We start from the raw sequence: 15,351 nt of genomic DNA, 5'->3' as shown, positions 1-15,351 counted from the left end.
CGTTTTTCCATCCCAAACATTTAAAATAAATTGATTTATGGTAGAAGTTAATATTTGGGAGCGGGGGACAACAACGCTAAGAAAACCACATGGCCACAATGATATTCTTATGTATATTTGTAAGCATTACATGATTTTTTGTACACAAATTTCCTGAATATATGCATTTTTCAAGCCAGAGCATGTTAGTAGATTAGGCAGGGGAGGAGTCAGCAGCTGAAGTGTACATCAGCACCAAAGGCCCAGGAAAAGGCACTTACCGGCTCTTGAGGAAAAGTTTAGGTTGCTAGGTAGAATGCTGAAGTACATAATGTCTGATAACATTCTCAGAAATTCGACATGCTCTATGCAAAGGTCTAGCACAGGGGTCAGCAACCTTTTTCAGCCATGGGCCGGTCCACCCATCTCTCAGACCATGTGGTGGGCTGGGGGGGGGGAAATGAATGAATTCCTATGCCCCACAAATAACCCAGAGATGCTTTTTAAATAAAAGCACACATCCTACTCCTGTAAAAACACCAGGCAGGCCCCACAAATAACCCAGATATGCATTTTAAATAAAAGGACATATTCTACTCATGTAAAAACACGCTGATTCCTGGACCATCCGTGGGCCGCATCTGGCCCATGGGCCTTAGGTTGCCTACCCCTGGTCTAGCAGCTCACTTGCAGGATGGTAATGTTCACCTTTCTGAAGAAGAGAGTGGGTTTTTTTCTGAACAGGTGGGAGGAATGGATAGTACCTTTCTGTGTTACTTGGCCAAGTTTCCTTCTAGTCACTTTTATGTGTGAGCTACAAGGGAGCAAGGAGCAGAACTTGAAACTGATCCAAGGCCCTGAACGGGGGTGAAATCATACAGATTTGGGAAGAAATATGGTGGAGACAGATTCTCTGAAGTGTCGTTCCATAAAACATAAAGGATTGAACCTGAGGTCTTCTACATGCAAAGCAGATGCTGTACCTGTGAGCTATAGCTTTTCATGTTTCACCGGTTTTCAGCTCCTTTAACATTACTAAAACTATGTTGTTTCTTTAGTCATCTTAGTCATGTTTGACTCTCCGTGACCCCATGAACCAGAGCATGCCTTGGAAACTCTCACTTTCTTCTCAAGGCTTCTCCTTTTTTATGTCCATGGAGTTTTCTTGGCAAAATACGGGAGTGGATTGCCAGTTCCTTCTCCAGGTGGATCACATTTAGTCTAAACTCTCAGCTATGACCTGTCTTGGGTGGCCCTGCACGGCATAGTTCATAGCTTCTTGGAGTTATTCAAGCCCCATCGCCACGACAAGGCAGTGATCCATGAAGGGGTACTAAAGCTATAGACGTCGTCTAATCCTCTTTATGTCTGTGTTTACAAGCAAACCCACATACATTCATCTGATAAAGACTCCTCATGAAAAGTTGCCTAAGGCAAATTTAAACAGCTGAAAGGTTGCTGGTGGTGGTATAAGAAGGGAAATGATTCCAGTTGAGATGTTTCCTGTGGCAGTTCGGAACACAGGGGAAAATACTGCCCTCCTCACCTAAAAACTTGGAGATGGAGGTGGCGGGTGAGGCAGGAGTTCTCATTCTTCTCCTTCTGCTCTCCTTTTTGATCATCTCATCATTAAAAATGTACCAGAAACAAAGCCAGCTACCGCCAGGTCCTACTCCATTGCCCTTTGTGGGGAACCTCCTGCAGATAGATTTCAGGCATCTGTCCAAATCATATCAAAAGGTAAGACACACACATACACAACTTCCTGGCACCCTTTCACTATTCCCTATTGTTTATTTTGGATCATACAATTGTTTGTTGCTGTGGAGTGTATTGCTGGGTTTCTTCTTGTTGTTAAATTAAAATAAAACATTGGCAATATAATGTTTTGTAGGGTTTCAATGAGAGTGATATTCGGGGAGTCCTCATCAGATTTCATGTAAATAGTTTGTTATAGGTTTGCTTTATTTTATTTTTTAAATGAGTTTTTTTTTAAAAAAAAGTTGGGCTCAGTAAGCATATGTATATATATACACCTGGTGACTTCTTCCTTTCTTTACTGTATACGAGCAGCATACAGTATACAGTTTCCAAGGCAGTGTGTATTGCTTATATGTGGCATGGAAATTAACCCGAGGCACCTTAACTTTCCATTTTCTTGCCACTTAGTGCATGAGTGAATTTGCAAGTGGTTTAACTCTTCTCAAACAGAATAACAATGAGAACCGTACGTCTTCTGGAGCATACTGACACCCCATAGGTCACTTGTAAAACTGGGCTATTGTGACAGTATCTATTTGTTACGTTATTGGGTTAAAGAGTCTTCCTGTGTTAAGGTGAGCAGTTATAACTGGGGTACCAAGTAAGCCCCTTCAGCTATCAGGCTCCATCTGCACTACACATTTAAAGCATTATTATGGTGCTTTAAACAGCCATGGCTTCCCCTAAAGACTCCTGGGGAACTGTTCAGGGTGTTGAGAGTTGTTAAGGGTGTTGAGAGTTGTTTGGATACCCCTATTCTTGTTGCACAACTACCATACCCTGAGTGGTTTAACAATCGGTCCCTCTTCCCAGGGAACTCTGGGAATCTGAGCTCTGTGAGGGGATGTACATTCGGATTCCATACATGTTTTTCTCGCAGAGTTCATTGGTGCTCACTCTCAAGAAAACATGCATGATATAGCACAGTGTTGCAGCCTAACTGTGCACATGCATGCCTATCCAAAAGGAAGTCCCACTTTGTTCACTTTGCTTACTCATAGGAAGCAGCTTGCAGGTGTGCTACCTATACCTCCCATTAAAGCATGCTAAGATCACATACATTTTTTTAGTAGTAGTCTTATATGCCTAATGAATCATACACCTCCATAATACTTTCCTCAGCTCACCAAGCAGTATGGCCAGATATTCACCATCTGGATAGGACCAAAGCCTATGGTGGTGCTCTGTGGATACGAGGTTGTGAAAGATGCTCTGGTTAATTATGCTGAAGAGTTTGGTGGGCAAAGTAGCCAACCTATACTTGAAACTGTGACCAAAAATTTAGGTGAGTGTTTTTGTTGTTATTGTTAATCTTAATTATGATGATTTCTCCCTTCTGTTTCAAAGGAAGTGTCCCATTCAAATTGTCTTAGGGCCTAGATTATACCTGTCTCCAGTGCTTTTCTCTGCTGGTATGCAGGGGTACGCATACCCCTAAACATTTTGTGAATCTTTGTACTTTTGTCCATTTACTGTATTTCTTTTTCCTGATTTGAACTATAAAATGGTGATTTTCTTGAGTCAAAATGAGAGTACTCCTAAACATTTTTTAAAAGAAAAAAACACTGCCTGTCTCTCCCAGTATGTAGAACAGTATATAGAGGTAAAAAAGGTACAGGACCCCTGGACTGCTGAGTCCAGTCAAAGGCGACTATGGGGTTGTGGTGCTCATCTTGCTTTCAGGTTTTTGTCCGCAGACAGCTTTCAGCATCATGTGGCCAGCATGACTAAACAGCTTCTGGTGCACGGAGGACAATGATAAGTGTCAGGGTGCATGGAAACTCTGTTTACCTTCCTGCCGGAGTGGTACCTATTTATCTACTTGCACTGGCATGCTTTCAAACTGCTAGTTTGGCAGGAGCTGGGACAGAGCAACAGGAGCTCACTCCATTGCAGGGATTCGAACTTCCGATTGGCAAGACCAAGAGGCTCAGCGGTTTAGACCACCATGTAGTGACTGATAGTTAACCTAGACAAAATTCATCTAGACAGACAGATTTGTTCACATTGCTGACCCATTCACATATTGCCCAGAGCTACTGAGCCCATACAGGAGTTTGAAGGAAGCATGTCAAGTAGTGTCTAGGATGGACAGAGAGAGCAAGGGACCAATTAGCAATATTCATTCAAAATGGATGAGGAAACAAGCGTAGTCATACAGATCCATCAGCACCCTGGACAGATCCCTGGGAGTAGTATGCTCTCCCCAAAAGGATCAAAAATTTTACTAGAAAATGTGTGGGTAGGAGAAGGGAGCTGAACTCTGCACTCGTCACTCTCACCTCACCATTTCCTATCATTTCATGTGTGTTTTTTCTCTCCTCCATCCACTTCTGCAACACTGGCAGCTCCCTTCATTTGCACACACATTTTCTGAGAAGAAATGAAAAACCCCATGTGCCCTGCTATGTACTTCATACATGAGCAGGGAGCACATGTGAAGAATGATTAGGATGGCCTACAATGCATCTCATTTGGCTCGAGGTAATGGTTTATGGTTGCAAATATGAAACCATAGCATTCTATAGCCATGTGTTCCATCAGAACTAATGCAACAATGTCAAATGACATCCTTCTAGGGATCAGCACCAGGAATAAAAAGAAATGGAAGGAACTACGTCGCTTCACTCTCTCCACGATGCGGAACTTTGGGATGGGAAAGAAATCAATGGCTGAACGGATACAGGAGGAGGTCCATTGCCTGGTGGAAGTGATAGCAACTACTAAAGGTTTACTTCATTCTACCAAGGAACAGACTGAAAATTCAAATAATCAAAATTTTGGTGGATTTAGAGAGACAGTTTGGGGAAACTGGGCACTAAAATTGACTTCAATAGTTTGGGGTCTATAGTTACCCATGGCATCAAGTAGTAGCAGTGCCCTCTGCTTCCTTCATTTTTAAAGCAGATGAATATCTATCATAGGCACAGCTAAAATATCCCCCCCCCCCAGTTTACAAATAGAGGAAGAGGATCCTGCCCCTGTCAGTGCACCTTGAAACTGTATTTTAAAAGGAACATTTCAGAGCCCTTGGCTATCCCAAATTGTAGCAGAGTTCTTTTCAGTGGTTGCCAGTGGTAGCCATTAATTCCATGGGCACACAAATCAGTCCCTGGAGTAATGCTATATGCCATGAAGACATTGCTAGTACAACTCCCATAGGGTTGCCGTACAGTCGTACCTCGGGTTAAGTCCGCTTCGGCTTACATATTTTGGGATTACGTACTCCGGTAACCCGGAATGGTTTTTCAGCGTGTGTGCACAATCCGCACATGCACAGGCACACATGCGCAAAGCATGGTTTTCGGGTTGCGTACTTTTCGGGTTACGAACGGCACCCCAGAACCAATTAAGTACATAACCCGAGGTACTACTGTATTTCAAAAAGTGAATATTGTTCAGCTTTTTTTGGCAAATTTGTTGATCCCCCCCAGGTTGTTTTTTTTTTTAATGAAGTTGAGCTATTTTTAATGAAATTCACCAAAATATAGATTTTTGAAGTGGGTTGCCATTCGTCCAGATTTTCCTGGATATTCAAGCATTTTCCCAGACATTGTTTGCGACTGCCATATTCTGGCTATGTCCAGAAAATTCTGGACGTATGGCAACTCCCAACATCTGCATTTGAAAATGCCAATGTCTAGGGTTAATCAGAGTGATGTTTCAGTCCCCATGATCTCAGGCACTTTAGCATCAAGTCAACTGCAAACATCTCCACTGATTTTCCAGGAAGCATGTGAGGGGCAAACTGCCCTGTGACTTGAACCACTTTATACCTCCATTCTAGCACCTGAGGGTAATTCTAGCTCCAGAGGGATGGAGAGTATGTGTTTGGGGTTTTTTATGTGCAGAATAGGGGCATGTGGCCTGCTTAAGGTGTGCTCTGCTACCCCCTCCCCAATCCTCCTTACAGAAACTGAGTCAGGTTGCTTGCCTGTGGAAGCACCTCTAGCTGTTTACTTGTGGCACCTTTATCCATAATAAATATTTGCTCCCACTATTGAAACACAAAATCCAGGGTATTGCCTGCTAAACTGAACCACAAAATACCATCTGTCCCACAAATTTGATATTGTAGTGATTAGTTCCCAATCAGCCTTCAAACCACTCACTAGACTACGAGAAACAGATAAAAAGCCATTTCTTAATAGTGTCATCAACACCACCGTTCCCATCCCTGAGTCCAAAAATAAGAAGAAAAAGGAGGATTACTAAAAAAAAACAACCACCCACAGACCTGATAACTGAATTGAAACTCTATGTTCAGAGGCAACACATCTCTGAAATGAATATCAATTGTTGTAGGACAAACAATGGACTGCTGTTGCCTTCCAGCCCAGTTGGTGGGAAACTGAGTGCTGGAATAGATGAACCCTGGTCTGATCCATCAGGATTCTTCTTATGAACTTGTGTGTGCATCTGAAAGCCTTCCTATAAATATTCAGAAACACTTTAAATGAACAACTGAGAGGGTGCAAAGATTATTTTGAACTGAGCTCATGCTTAGTGGTTGGTTGTAGGATAGATCAAAACCGCAATGTCTCAGGCTCAGAATGTGTACAGGGTTCTTTAAAGTTTCATTTCATAGTGGATTCTGCCAGCCCCTGCCCCCCCACCTTCAGTGTGTTCTGTTGCCCCTGCAGGGCAGGCCTTTGATCCAACAAAAATGGTCTCAGCTGCTATGTCTAATGTGATCTGCTCTGTTCTCTTCGGGAGACGGTTTGACTACCAAGATCAAGACCTCCTGGAGTTCCAAAGTACCATGGAGAACTTTGTGGTCTTCTCTGCCACTTTATCGGGACTGGTATGTCATTTCACCTGCATTTCACCACTCCCATATATATAAATACAGACAGCCATTTATCAACCATTTATACTAGTCTGTGCTCGGGTAACCACATGGCAGGCTGTTCATCAGTCTCATTTTGCCAAGGAGTCAGGAGACTCTTACCACTCTCATTGTTCCTTTTTTCATGTGAAGAACTAACTATTTTGCAGACTAGGACAAACCACCATGTTGCCTGAACCTACTTACTGACTTACCAGGTGGTAAGATGCACCCAGTGTTGTGTTACTGCTTAGCAAACAGCTACTTGCATTCCATTATCTCATTATCCCAAGAGAAAATCAGCAAAGACTGTCCTTACCAACCATTAAATCTCAAACTGGTATTATTGTGTATTAGCAATGATAATATATGGCAAAAAAGCTTATTGACACAAACTTTCAGAGTAGCAATAAAAGAATAAATTCATAAATATTGTCTCACCCTTAGATGTTCAACAGCATTCCAAATGTAATGAAGTACCTTCCAGGAAAGCATAAGAAGATTCATTCAGATTGTGAAAAGCTGTGTGCCTTCATCCGTAAGACAATCAAATCTCACATGCAAATCCTGGATCCTCAAAACCCTTCTGACTATGTCGATTGCTTTCTTACCAGGATTGGGAAGGTAGGTGAGATATGTACACCTATGAACTACATTTTCCTGTTGTTCATGAAAGGAGGCAAAGGAGGTAATTTTCAAAGTTGTTTTCCAGTTGGTGGGAGTTTTGTTTTCCTGCTTTTTTCTCCTTTACCTTTTTTATAGGAGAACCTAAATTCTGCTGGTGACAGCTACACAATAGAAGACCTTGTCATGACCATCTTCATCCTTTTTCTGGCAGGGTCACTGTCCACAGTACATTTCTTGCTTTACAGCCTCCTGATGATGATGAGATTCCCACACATTCAAGGTATATAGAGCCGGGAATGGCTTTACTGTTGCAATGGACTTACGGGAGGGGGGGGGGAGGATGAAAAAGGCCTTCAGAACATGAGTATTATAGGTGAAGTTTATATATGAAAATTTCTGCATCAGCCAGTACTGTGTATACTGAAGGCAAACACTCCACACCTTCTTAAATAACGCTAAAGGGCTAGATTGTAATTCACATCAAATACAGAAGAGTGAGTTCAGCGGACTAGAGTTAAGGGCTGCCATAACATCATGAAGATACAGGTAGGTGTTGGTCTGCCATAGTCAAAACAAAATAAAAAATAAATAATAAATCCTTCCAGTAGCACCTTAGAGACCAATTAAGTTTGTTCTTCGTATGAGCTTTCGAAAGGATATTTTTATTTTTTATTTTTTATTTTGTTTTGATCATGAAGATACTTAGGGTAAAAATGCATTGCCTTTACTGGCAACCATTCTAGACTCTGCCATTTTAGAATGGGGTGAAGATTAAGAGAACTCTGTTTGTCACCCTCTCCATGAGAACTGATTTCGATACAAATGGGGTTCTAGGAACATCATTGGATTGTCCAAATACATATTACTCTTAACTTTTAGCTTCCACAAAAGGGCGTGGTAATCAAATGTCAAATTGATAATGACATAGCTCCATATATATCCCTATTTTTCCCACTGAGACAAGCAAAAGTAGCAATCTTTACAACACCTGAATATGTGAAACTATTATGATTCATTGATCTCCCTGATTCAGAATGTGAAGCCAGTCCAGCTCACATTGTAGTTCTCTTAGCCTTATCTCATTCATTCATTCATTCACCCTTCTTTCTTTATCTGGCGGCAGCCTAACTTCCCTCCTTCACTCACATGAATGTACCATAATAGCAGTGACTCAAGCATCAGAGACCTTTCTGATTAATAAAGATCAATAAATAAAGCTGATTAAGTAAATCTGATTGCCATTGATTGCAGCAAAAATCCAGCAGGAGATTGATGAGGTAATAGGTGCCAACCTCAGCCCTGGCATGAAAGACCGATCAAGACTGCCCTACACCAATGCTGTTATCCATGAGATCCTACGTTATGAACCAAACAGAGAAAATTTCTTCCCACGGACAGTGACTCAGCAAACAAAGTTCAGGGGCTACATCATCCCACAGGTGTGAAGGCTCACCAGCTTTTTGCAAACCCACACACTGGGCTGGAAGGCTATCTGTTTCTTGGGCCCTGTACATACCACCACTTTGGTACACAAGAAGCAGTAACCAAATTATGTTGTGGCCAGCAGACACTTACCAACTCCATCTTATGTTGACTTCTTTGTGGAAGGGCCATGCTGCTGACCCTGCCTGTGCTACTGTGGTGAGAGGGTAACACTAGTCACCCCATGAATGTCCCTCTTTTATCATTGGCCCAACCAATGCTGAAATAAACACCGTGTGGCAATTATATCTGGTGGTTTCTTCAGTTTTTCAGAAAGCTATGTAACATTTTCATTTCAGGTAACTAGACTCAGACATTATGAAAGATGATTCCTGAGGATATTGATATTTTCATCCACCTCACCCCCCCTCCTCAAAAAAACATAATAAGCTGTGGTATTTCTGGAATCTGGTAGAAAAATGTATAATGCTCCCTAGCCATCCTCATTCCCTGTCATTACCAGATAAACATCTGATCCTTGTTTGTGTGCAAAACACATTAGCAAAACGCTATCGGCATAGTTTAAAGGCAGACTACTTCTATCTTAGCCACTCAGTTAATCCAAAACCTGTTCTTTAAATATGATATACGATGAAAGAAGTAAAAATAAAAATAAAGGAATAGTAATATTTCTTCTTGTCTCCTTGCAGAACACCACTGTTTTTCCAATGATAATATCAGTGCTGTTTGATCCACTGCATTGGGAGTCCCCAAACAAGTTTAACCCAGGGCATTTCTTGAATGAAAGTGGTGAGTTCTGGAAGAGAGATGCCTTCCTGCCTTTCTCACTGGGTAAGTTGCTCACATCATTTTGGTTTTTATGGGCTGTCTAAGTGAATCATCAATTGCAGATGTGTTTAAGCCTCTCTTTGAAGCAATCCCAAAATAATTCCTCATGACAATATAAAACAGAGAAGAGAAAATTCAAAAGGCTTAAAAAAACACCCCAGTCTGAACAATGAAACAAAAGTCTGCTCTACAATAATGGCTCCAATGTAATGGTCTGCTAAGTTGCTACAGCTGAGATTGCTAAATTCTCAAATGGACTAGATATGTACTAATTCAAATATACATCTTTGAGACCTTTAAAAATACTGTGATGGTGAGGCATCATTTATGTAGCTGATATTTATCTGAAAACGGCAAATCCTGCTGGATTGGCAGTGAGTAGGGGGAAGAGTCCACCAAATCCAGCATCCTTCTTCCCTTACTGGCCAACCTAATGTCTTCAGGAAGCCCACAATCAGGCTTGAAAGCAATAGACAACAGCAAGAACAATTCTTGCTGTTGTTCTCCAACAACTGGTATTCAGGGACAACTACTTCTGAACCTAGAAATTGCATTTAATCATCACAACTACTAGCTTTTCAAAGACTTTGTGAATTTTTCTAGTCACCTTTTTCTAGTCATCTAAGATAGCAGCCATCATAAGCTGTGGGAGAAAATTCCATGAATTATGAATTACATGAAGAAATGCTTTATTTTATGTGACCAAATCTGCTGCCAATCAATTTAATTGAATGTCCCTGAGTTCTAGTATTATGAAAGTGAGAGAAACCTCTCTCAAACCAAAAGCTGACAATAATTTAAACACCTTCGAGGAATCTGAGTCAACATAAACTTATAACATATGAACAAATTTTGTGTCACTGAAGTTCTTTCTTTTGTTTTCTTTTCCTAGGGAGAAATGTGTGCCCAGGAGAATCACTGGCTCAGATGGAGCTCTTCCTTTTCTTCACCAACCTGCTCCAGAAGTTCACCTTTCAGCTGACTGGAGATCATGAAAAGACAGATCTCAGTTCCAAATGGTCCACTTTTGTGAATAAAAAGGAGCGGTTTCCCCAGATAAAAGCAGTTAAACGCTGAAAGGGTCAACAGTTAACACAGAAGCATCAATAATTGTATTAAGAACAATAAGAGTCCCCTTCCCTCCTTCATTTTGGATGAAGCAGCCCTAACCACCACTCATTTGTACACCATCCCATCACTTATTATGGGGCGGGGGTCGGGAAGGCGCGGCTCCGGAGCCGCATGTGGCTCTTTTAGAGCTTTGCCGCGGCTCCGGGGCGGGGAAATGGTGGGGGGCGCTGCGCCTGTGGCCCGCCTGCGCCCCCCTGCCTGGCTTTTGGGATCGGCAGCAGGGCGCGGAGTGGTGGAGAAAGCAGCATCCCGGCTGCTTTCTCCACTCTGCGCCCTCCCGCCGATCTCAAAAGCAGGCTTTTGGGATCGGCAGCAGGGCGCGGGGTGGAGAAAGCAGCCGGGATGCAGCTCTCTCCACCCCTCGCCCTGTGTGCCGATCCCAAAATGGGATCCGCGGCTGGGCGCAGGGTGGAGAGAGCTGCATCCCGGCTGCTTTCTCCACTCTGCGCCCTCCCTCCGATCTCAAAAGCAGGCTTTTGGGATCGGCAGCAGGGCGCGGGGTGGAGAAAGCAGCCGGGATGCAGCTCTCTCCACCCCTCGCCCTGTGTGCCGATCCCAAAATGGGATCCGCGGCTGGGCGCAGGGTGGAGAGAGCTGCATCCCGGCTGCTTTCTCCACTCTGCGCCCTCCCTCCGATCTCAAAAGCAGGCTTTTGGGATCGGCAGCAGGGCGCGGGGTGGAGAAAGCAGCCGGGATGCAGCTCTCTCCACCCCTCGCCCTGTGTGCCGATCCCAAAATGGGATCCGCGGCTGGGCGCAGGGTGGAGAGAGCTGCATCCCGGCTGCTTTCTCCACTCTGCGCCCTCCCTCCGATCTCAAAAGCAGGCTTTTGGGATCGGCAGCAGGGTGCGGGGTGGAGAAAGCAGCCGGGATGCAGCTCTCTCCACCCCTCGCCCTGTGTGCCGATCCCAAAATGGGATCCGCGGCTGGGCGCAGGGTGGAGAGAGCTGCATCCCGGCTGCTTTCTCCACTCTGCGCCCTCCCTCCAATCTCAAAAGCAGGCTTTTGGGATCGGCAGCAGGGCGCGGGGTGGAGAAAGCAGCCGGGATGCTGCTTTCTCCACCACCCCACGCCCTGTGCTCATCCCGCTTGCTTTGAAGGGAGCTGGGGACAGGGGTGAAAGCTCACCCCTCCTCCCCAGCTCCATTCAAAGCAAGCGGGGATGAGCCGTTGTGAAGGGGTGCATGGTGCCCCTTCAGAGCGGCTTATCCCCGTTTTTTTAAAGGGAGCCTGGGAGAACACCCATACACCCCCGTACACACACGCACACACCTTGACTTGATTCAACACACATACACACCCCCTGAGTTTATTCAACACCCCCTTTATTTGATTCAAAACAAACACACACACACACACCCCTACATGCACACCTTGACTTCATTCAACACCCAGGAGAGCAAGCCCAAGCTTGCTCAGAATACGAGAGGGTTTTGTATTTGGGGCATCAAAAGCAGCAAAGCATACATGCATTTGGGACCATATGGGGTGCATCTCTCTCCCCTCATTAGAGAATAACTGGGACTAGCCATCAAAAGTCACAGATCAGACATGCTCATATTTTTCATTGATATAGCAGCTATAGCAGCTGACTGCACGATCCTGTATATATAGCATTAAGATAAGAAACAATATATGCAGTGTTATATTTGTTTTAAATGTCGCAATGGTTTTGCGGCTCCCAGGTTTTTTTTTTCCCTTTGGAAATGGGTCCAAGTGGCTCTTTTTGTCTTAAAGGTTGCAGACCCCTGTTATGGGGTATTCCTTGATTAAACACTTATTTCTTTTTACTGTCCTTTTTGCACATTGTGGATATAAAATGCATGGATTATTATTGTTTGTTGCTGAGCAGTTGGTAAGGATACAGTCACTTATAAATATATTTCTTGATTCAAATTAATCAACAATTCATATAGCTGAATCCATGGTTCTTAAATGCACACATTGTTGGGCTGGCTGGCTGGTTTTAATGTGTTTTTCCACGGAAAAACATTTCACTTACTCAGACCTCACTTCCTCGTTTTATTTTAAGCAAAAATAACTTACTTAAGTACCATTCATTGGGTCCATTATAGAAAAAGCCCCATCTAGCCCTTCATTTCTACTACTTTCTCCCAACATATCTGGCGTCTTTTAAAAAAATCTAGATGTGATTTAGGCATATACTTAAGATAAGCTTTTGCAACTCTTCAGTTGCCATTCTTAAAAAAACCTAGTTCAAGCTTTTTTGTGTGAAGCTGGAAGGTTAAGCCTCATTCTGAGCACATTCTGCTTGTGGGGCAATTGCGCCTGGTGGCATGGGGGCTTGGAGTGCATTGGGAGAGATTAATGAGCTTCCCACCTTCAGTGTTGCAGCTTCACTGGGCTACCTGGGTTGTTGGCTAACAGGACCAGAAAGGATTTTTTCCCCCTTCCCAACCTCAACTGGCCCTTGGATGAGGGGTTTTGCACCTTTCCTTCAGTGAAACTGCTTCATTATATTAGGTGTTTGACACAACATTGGGTGAATATGACATTGGGCAAAATTACCATAGTAAATTGGGGGGGGGAGTTTAAGGGGCCATAGGGAAGGATCAGTTCAAGGCCTGCCTTAAGTCTGGCCTGGAATTCTGCCTAGCCAGAATCTCTCTCCTTGGTTGCCCACTGGGATCCTGAATGCTTGGCTTGCACTGGCCAACTCCCATGGTTGGGGGTTTGAATGCTGTGACGGAAAAGTTTATTTTGCTGGGCAGATTGGTTCACCAAGTGTTTTCTTTTTCTTTTTCCCTGCCAGCAAACGGTTAATGAAGAGCAGTTTCTGATTGGCCGGGGTTCCAGGAGAGGGAATTGAAAAGGAGAGGTTTTGGAGAGAAAGTTTTTTAGGTTGGGATAGAGGTTGGGAGATAGGTAGGGAAATAGGAAGTGAGAGGAGAAAGAGTTGGTTCTCGGTAGAAACATCCACTCTGAGGAATATATCACAAGCTAGAGAAAGGAATCTGTGAGCTTAGTGTGAAGGACAGTGTGTGGTGTCCTGTAAGAGTAGGTCAGGAATTAACTGAGAGGCTGAGGCTGAGCCAGAAGTAGAAGCTGTGAGGATACAGTCTACTTAGGACTCATTCCAGCCAGGAGGGGAGAGATTCTTTTACGAAAAGAGAAGACTTCCAAACCAGTTAAGAGAGGTGTGGTGATCCCTTGGGTCTGTTACTTGGAGTACCTCAGGAGTAGAGTTGTAAAAGGGGTGTGTGACTGACCGGAAGACCTTGTTTAAGAACCAATGTATTAAGCGGCATCAGCTGTGCAAAAACTGAGAAAGAACTGAAGTGAAATAACATTATAATCTGAAGTATCTTTGTTTCACCCACTTTGTGCCGTAAACTTCCTTTCTTCAATAAAATCTTTCTAGTTTATTTGATCAAATCCTGCCTGAGACTCCAAATTATTCAGTTTTCCCTCACACAAGTCCCCCACAAGATAATCTGGGGTAGTTTGTAGGAATTCCTGGATTTGGTGTTTTGTGAGGTGGGTGTACTATATTTAAGTAAGGGCAGGCCCAATGGCACCAGAGGGAAAAGTGCTGTTGCACTGTCTTACTGCTTCCCAACTCCAGACAGAAGGCCACTCCATCAGCAAGGGCTGAGTGGAACAAAGAATTGATCCTCACCCTACTGCCATGCCAACGCCTGCTTACCTGCTGATTAGTCCATAAGGTTGTGGTCTGATTTCACCCAACATAATACATCAAGAAAATACCCATTCTCTTCTTCAGAGAGGTGAACATTATCATCCAGGAACAGGTGAGGTAGTGAGTACCTGATGAGGAAAGAAGAACCCAACAACCAACACTAGCTCCCCCCCCCATTCACCTTTCTAATAACTTTGTAGATATAGTTAGGGTATTTAACATCCTGTTTTCTCCTTAACCTCTCAGATAAGGCAATGAGTACACCAGGACTCTGGCACAAAAAGGGTCTAAATCTCCCTGAGGCTGAAAGCCAAAGACATGTTAATTTTCTTTTCCATTTATTCCAACTAAGGTATATGCACAGGATTTGAGGCAGTGGGTAGGCCTCTAAATAACAATGGAAAGCAGAAAGCAGTTAATTCTACAGCATACCAGTCAATCTAGGCAAATGAGGTGATGCAAAATCAGGATGCGTTAAATATCTTCTTCTCCTTATGCACTGTCTGAAATATATAATGTGGCTAGATAAAAATCCTTATTTGGTGTGTGCATTTTCCGTGTGGCCCCTTGGCCTTTTAATCTGGTTGTCATGTCCTTTGTACACTTGCTGCCAAGTTCTTCCCTGTCTCCATTTGAATGACATGGAACATTTTTAGTATACTTTCATCATTTAGGGATTTGTGGTAGAGGCATGAGGATATGCATTGGAAATGGATGAATCCCGATCAAAGCAGGATGTCTCAGAGGTATTTTGGGTTTGTCAGAGGCAAACTGGGATCTCTGTGAGGTGCCATGGATTGAAGCACAGAGCCTTGAAGCACTTTGTGGCACCTTAGTGATTCAGACTCCAAAGTAATCCTGCAGGGAATTGTCTGCTGAAAGTGGAAGTAATGTCTCCAAGCTCACCGTAACACCATAACACCTGGATGAGATAATGGAAGGCCTCAGAAAACAAAGACAAAAACTTTTCCTGGCAAAAAATTTAAATCAGGGCACAAGGAGAAGGGGGCGACAAAGGATGAGATGGTTGGACAGTATTCTCGAAGCTACTAACATGAGTTTGGCCAAACTGCGGGAGGCAGTGAAGGATAGGC

At 43.5% G+C, this 15,351-nt stretch overlaps 1 protein-coding gene across 1 annotated transcript; it reads left to right on the top strand.

Moving 5' to 3' along the window:
* The first annotated feature begins 1,539 nt into the window (after positions 1 to 1,539).
* LOC117039189 (cytochrome P450 2C8-like) lies at positions 1,540 to 10,543 on the top strand. Its single transcript, XM_033136262.1, has 9 exons — positions 1,540 to 1,719; positions 2,863 to 3,025; positions 4,320 to 4,469; positions 6,384 to 6,544; positions 7,016 to 7,192; positions 7,334 to 7,475; positions 8,447 to 8,634; positions 9,328 to 9,473; positions 10,363 to 10,543. Exons 1-9 carry the CDS (start codon positions 1,540 to 1,542, stop codon positions 10,541 to 10,543), a joined length of 1,488 nt encoding a protein of 495 aa, XP_032992153.1.
* The last annotated feature ends 4,808 nt before the right edge of the window (positions 10,544 to 15,351 follow it).

Source organism: Lacerta agilis, chromosome 2 (assembly GCF_009819535.1).
Source record: "Lacerta agilis isolate rLacAgi1 chromosome 2, rLacAgi1.pri, whole genome shotgun sequence".
Lineage (NCBI taxonomy): Eukaryota > Metazoa > Chordata > Lepidosauria > Squamata > Lacertidae > Lacerta > Lacerta agilis.
Note: the sequence above shows the minus strand (reverse complement) of the source record. Positions and strands in the feature narration are given on the sequence as shown.

Bases quoted from the DNA above. Each gene is read 5' to 3' on its own strand.
- LOC117039189 (XM_033136262.1), top strand. From the start codon at position 1,540: ATGGAGGTGGCGGGTGAGGCAGGAGTTCTCATTCTTCTCCTTCTGCTC. The intron at 1,720-2,862 runs GTAAGACACACA...TACTTTCCTCAG, and splicing joins TGTCCAAATCATATCAAAAG to CTCACCAAGCAGTATGGCCA. The intron at 8,635-9,327 runs GTGTGAAGGCTC...GTCTCCTTGCAG, and splicing joins GGGGCTACATCATCCCACAG to AACACCACTGTTTTTCCAAT.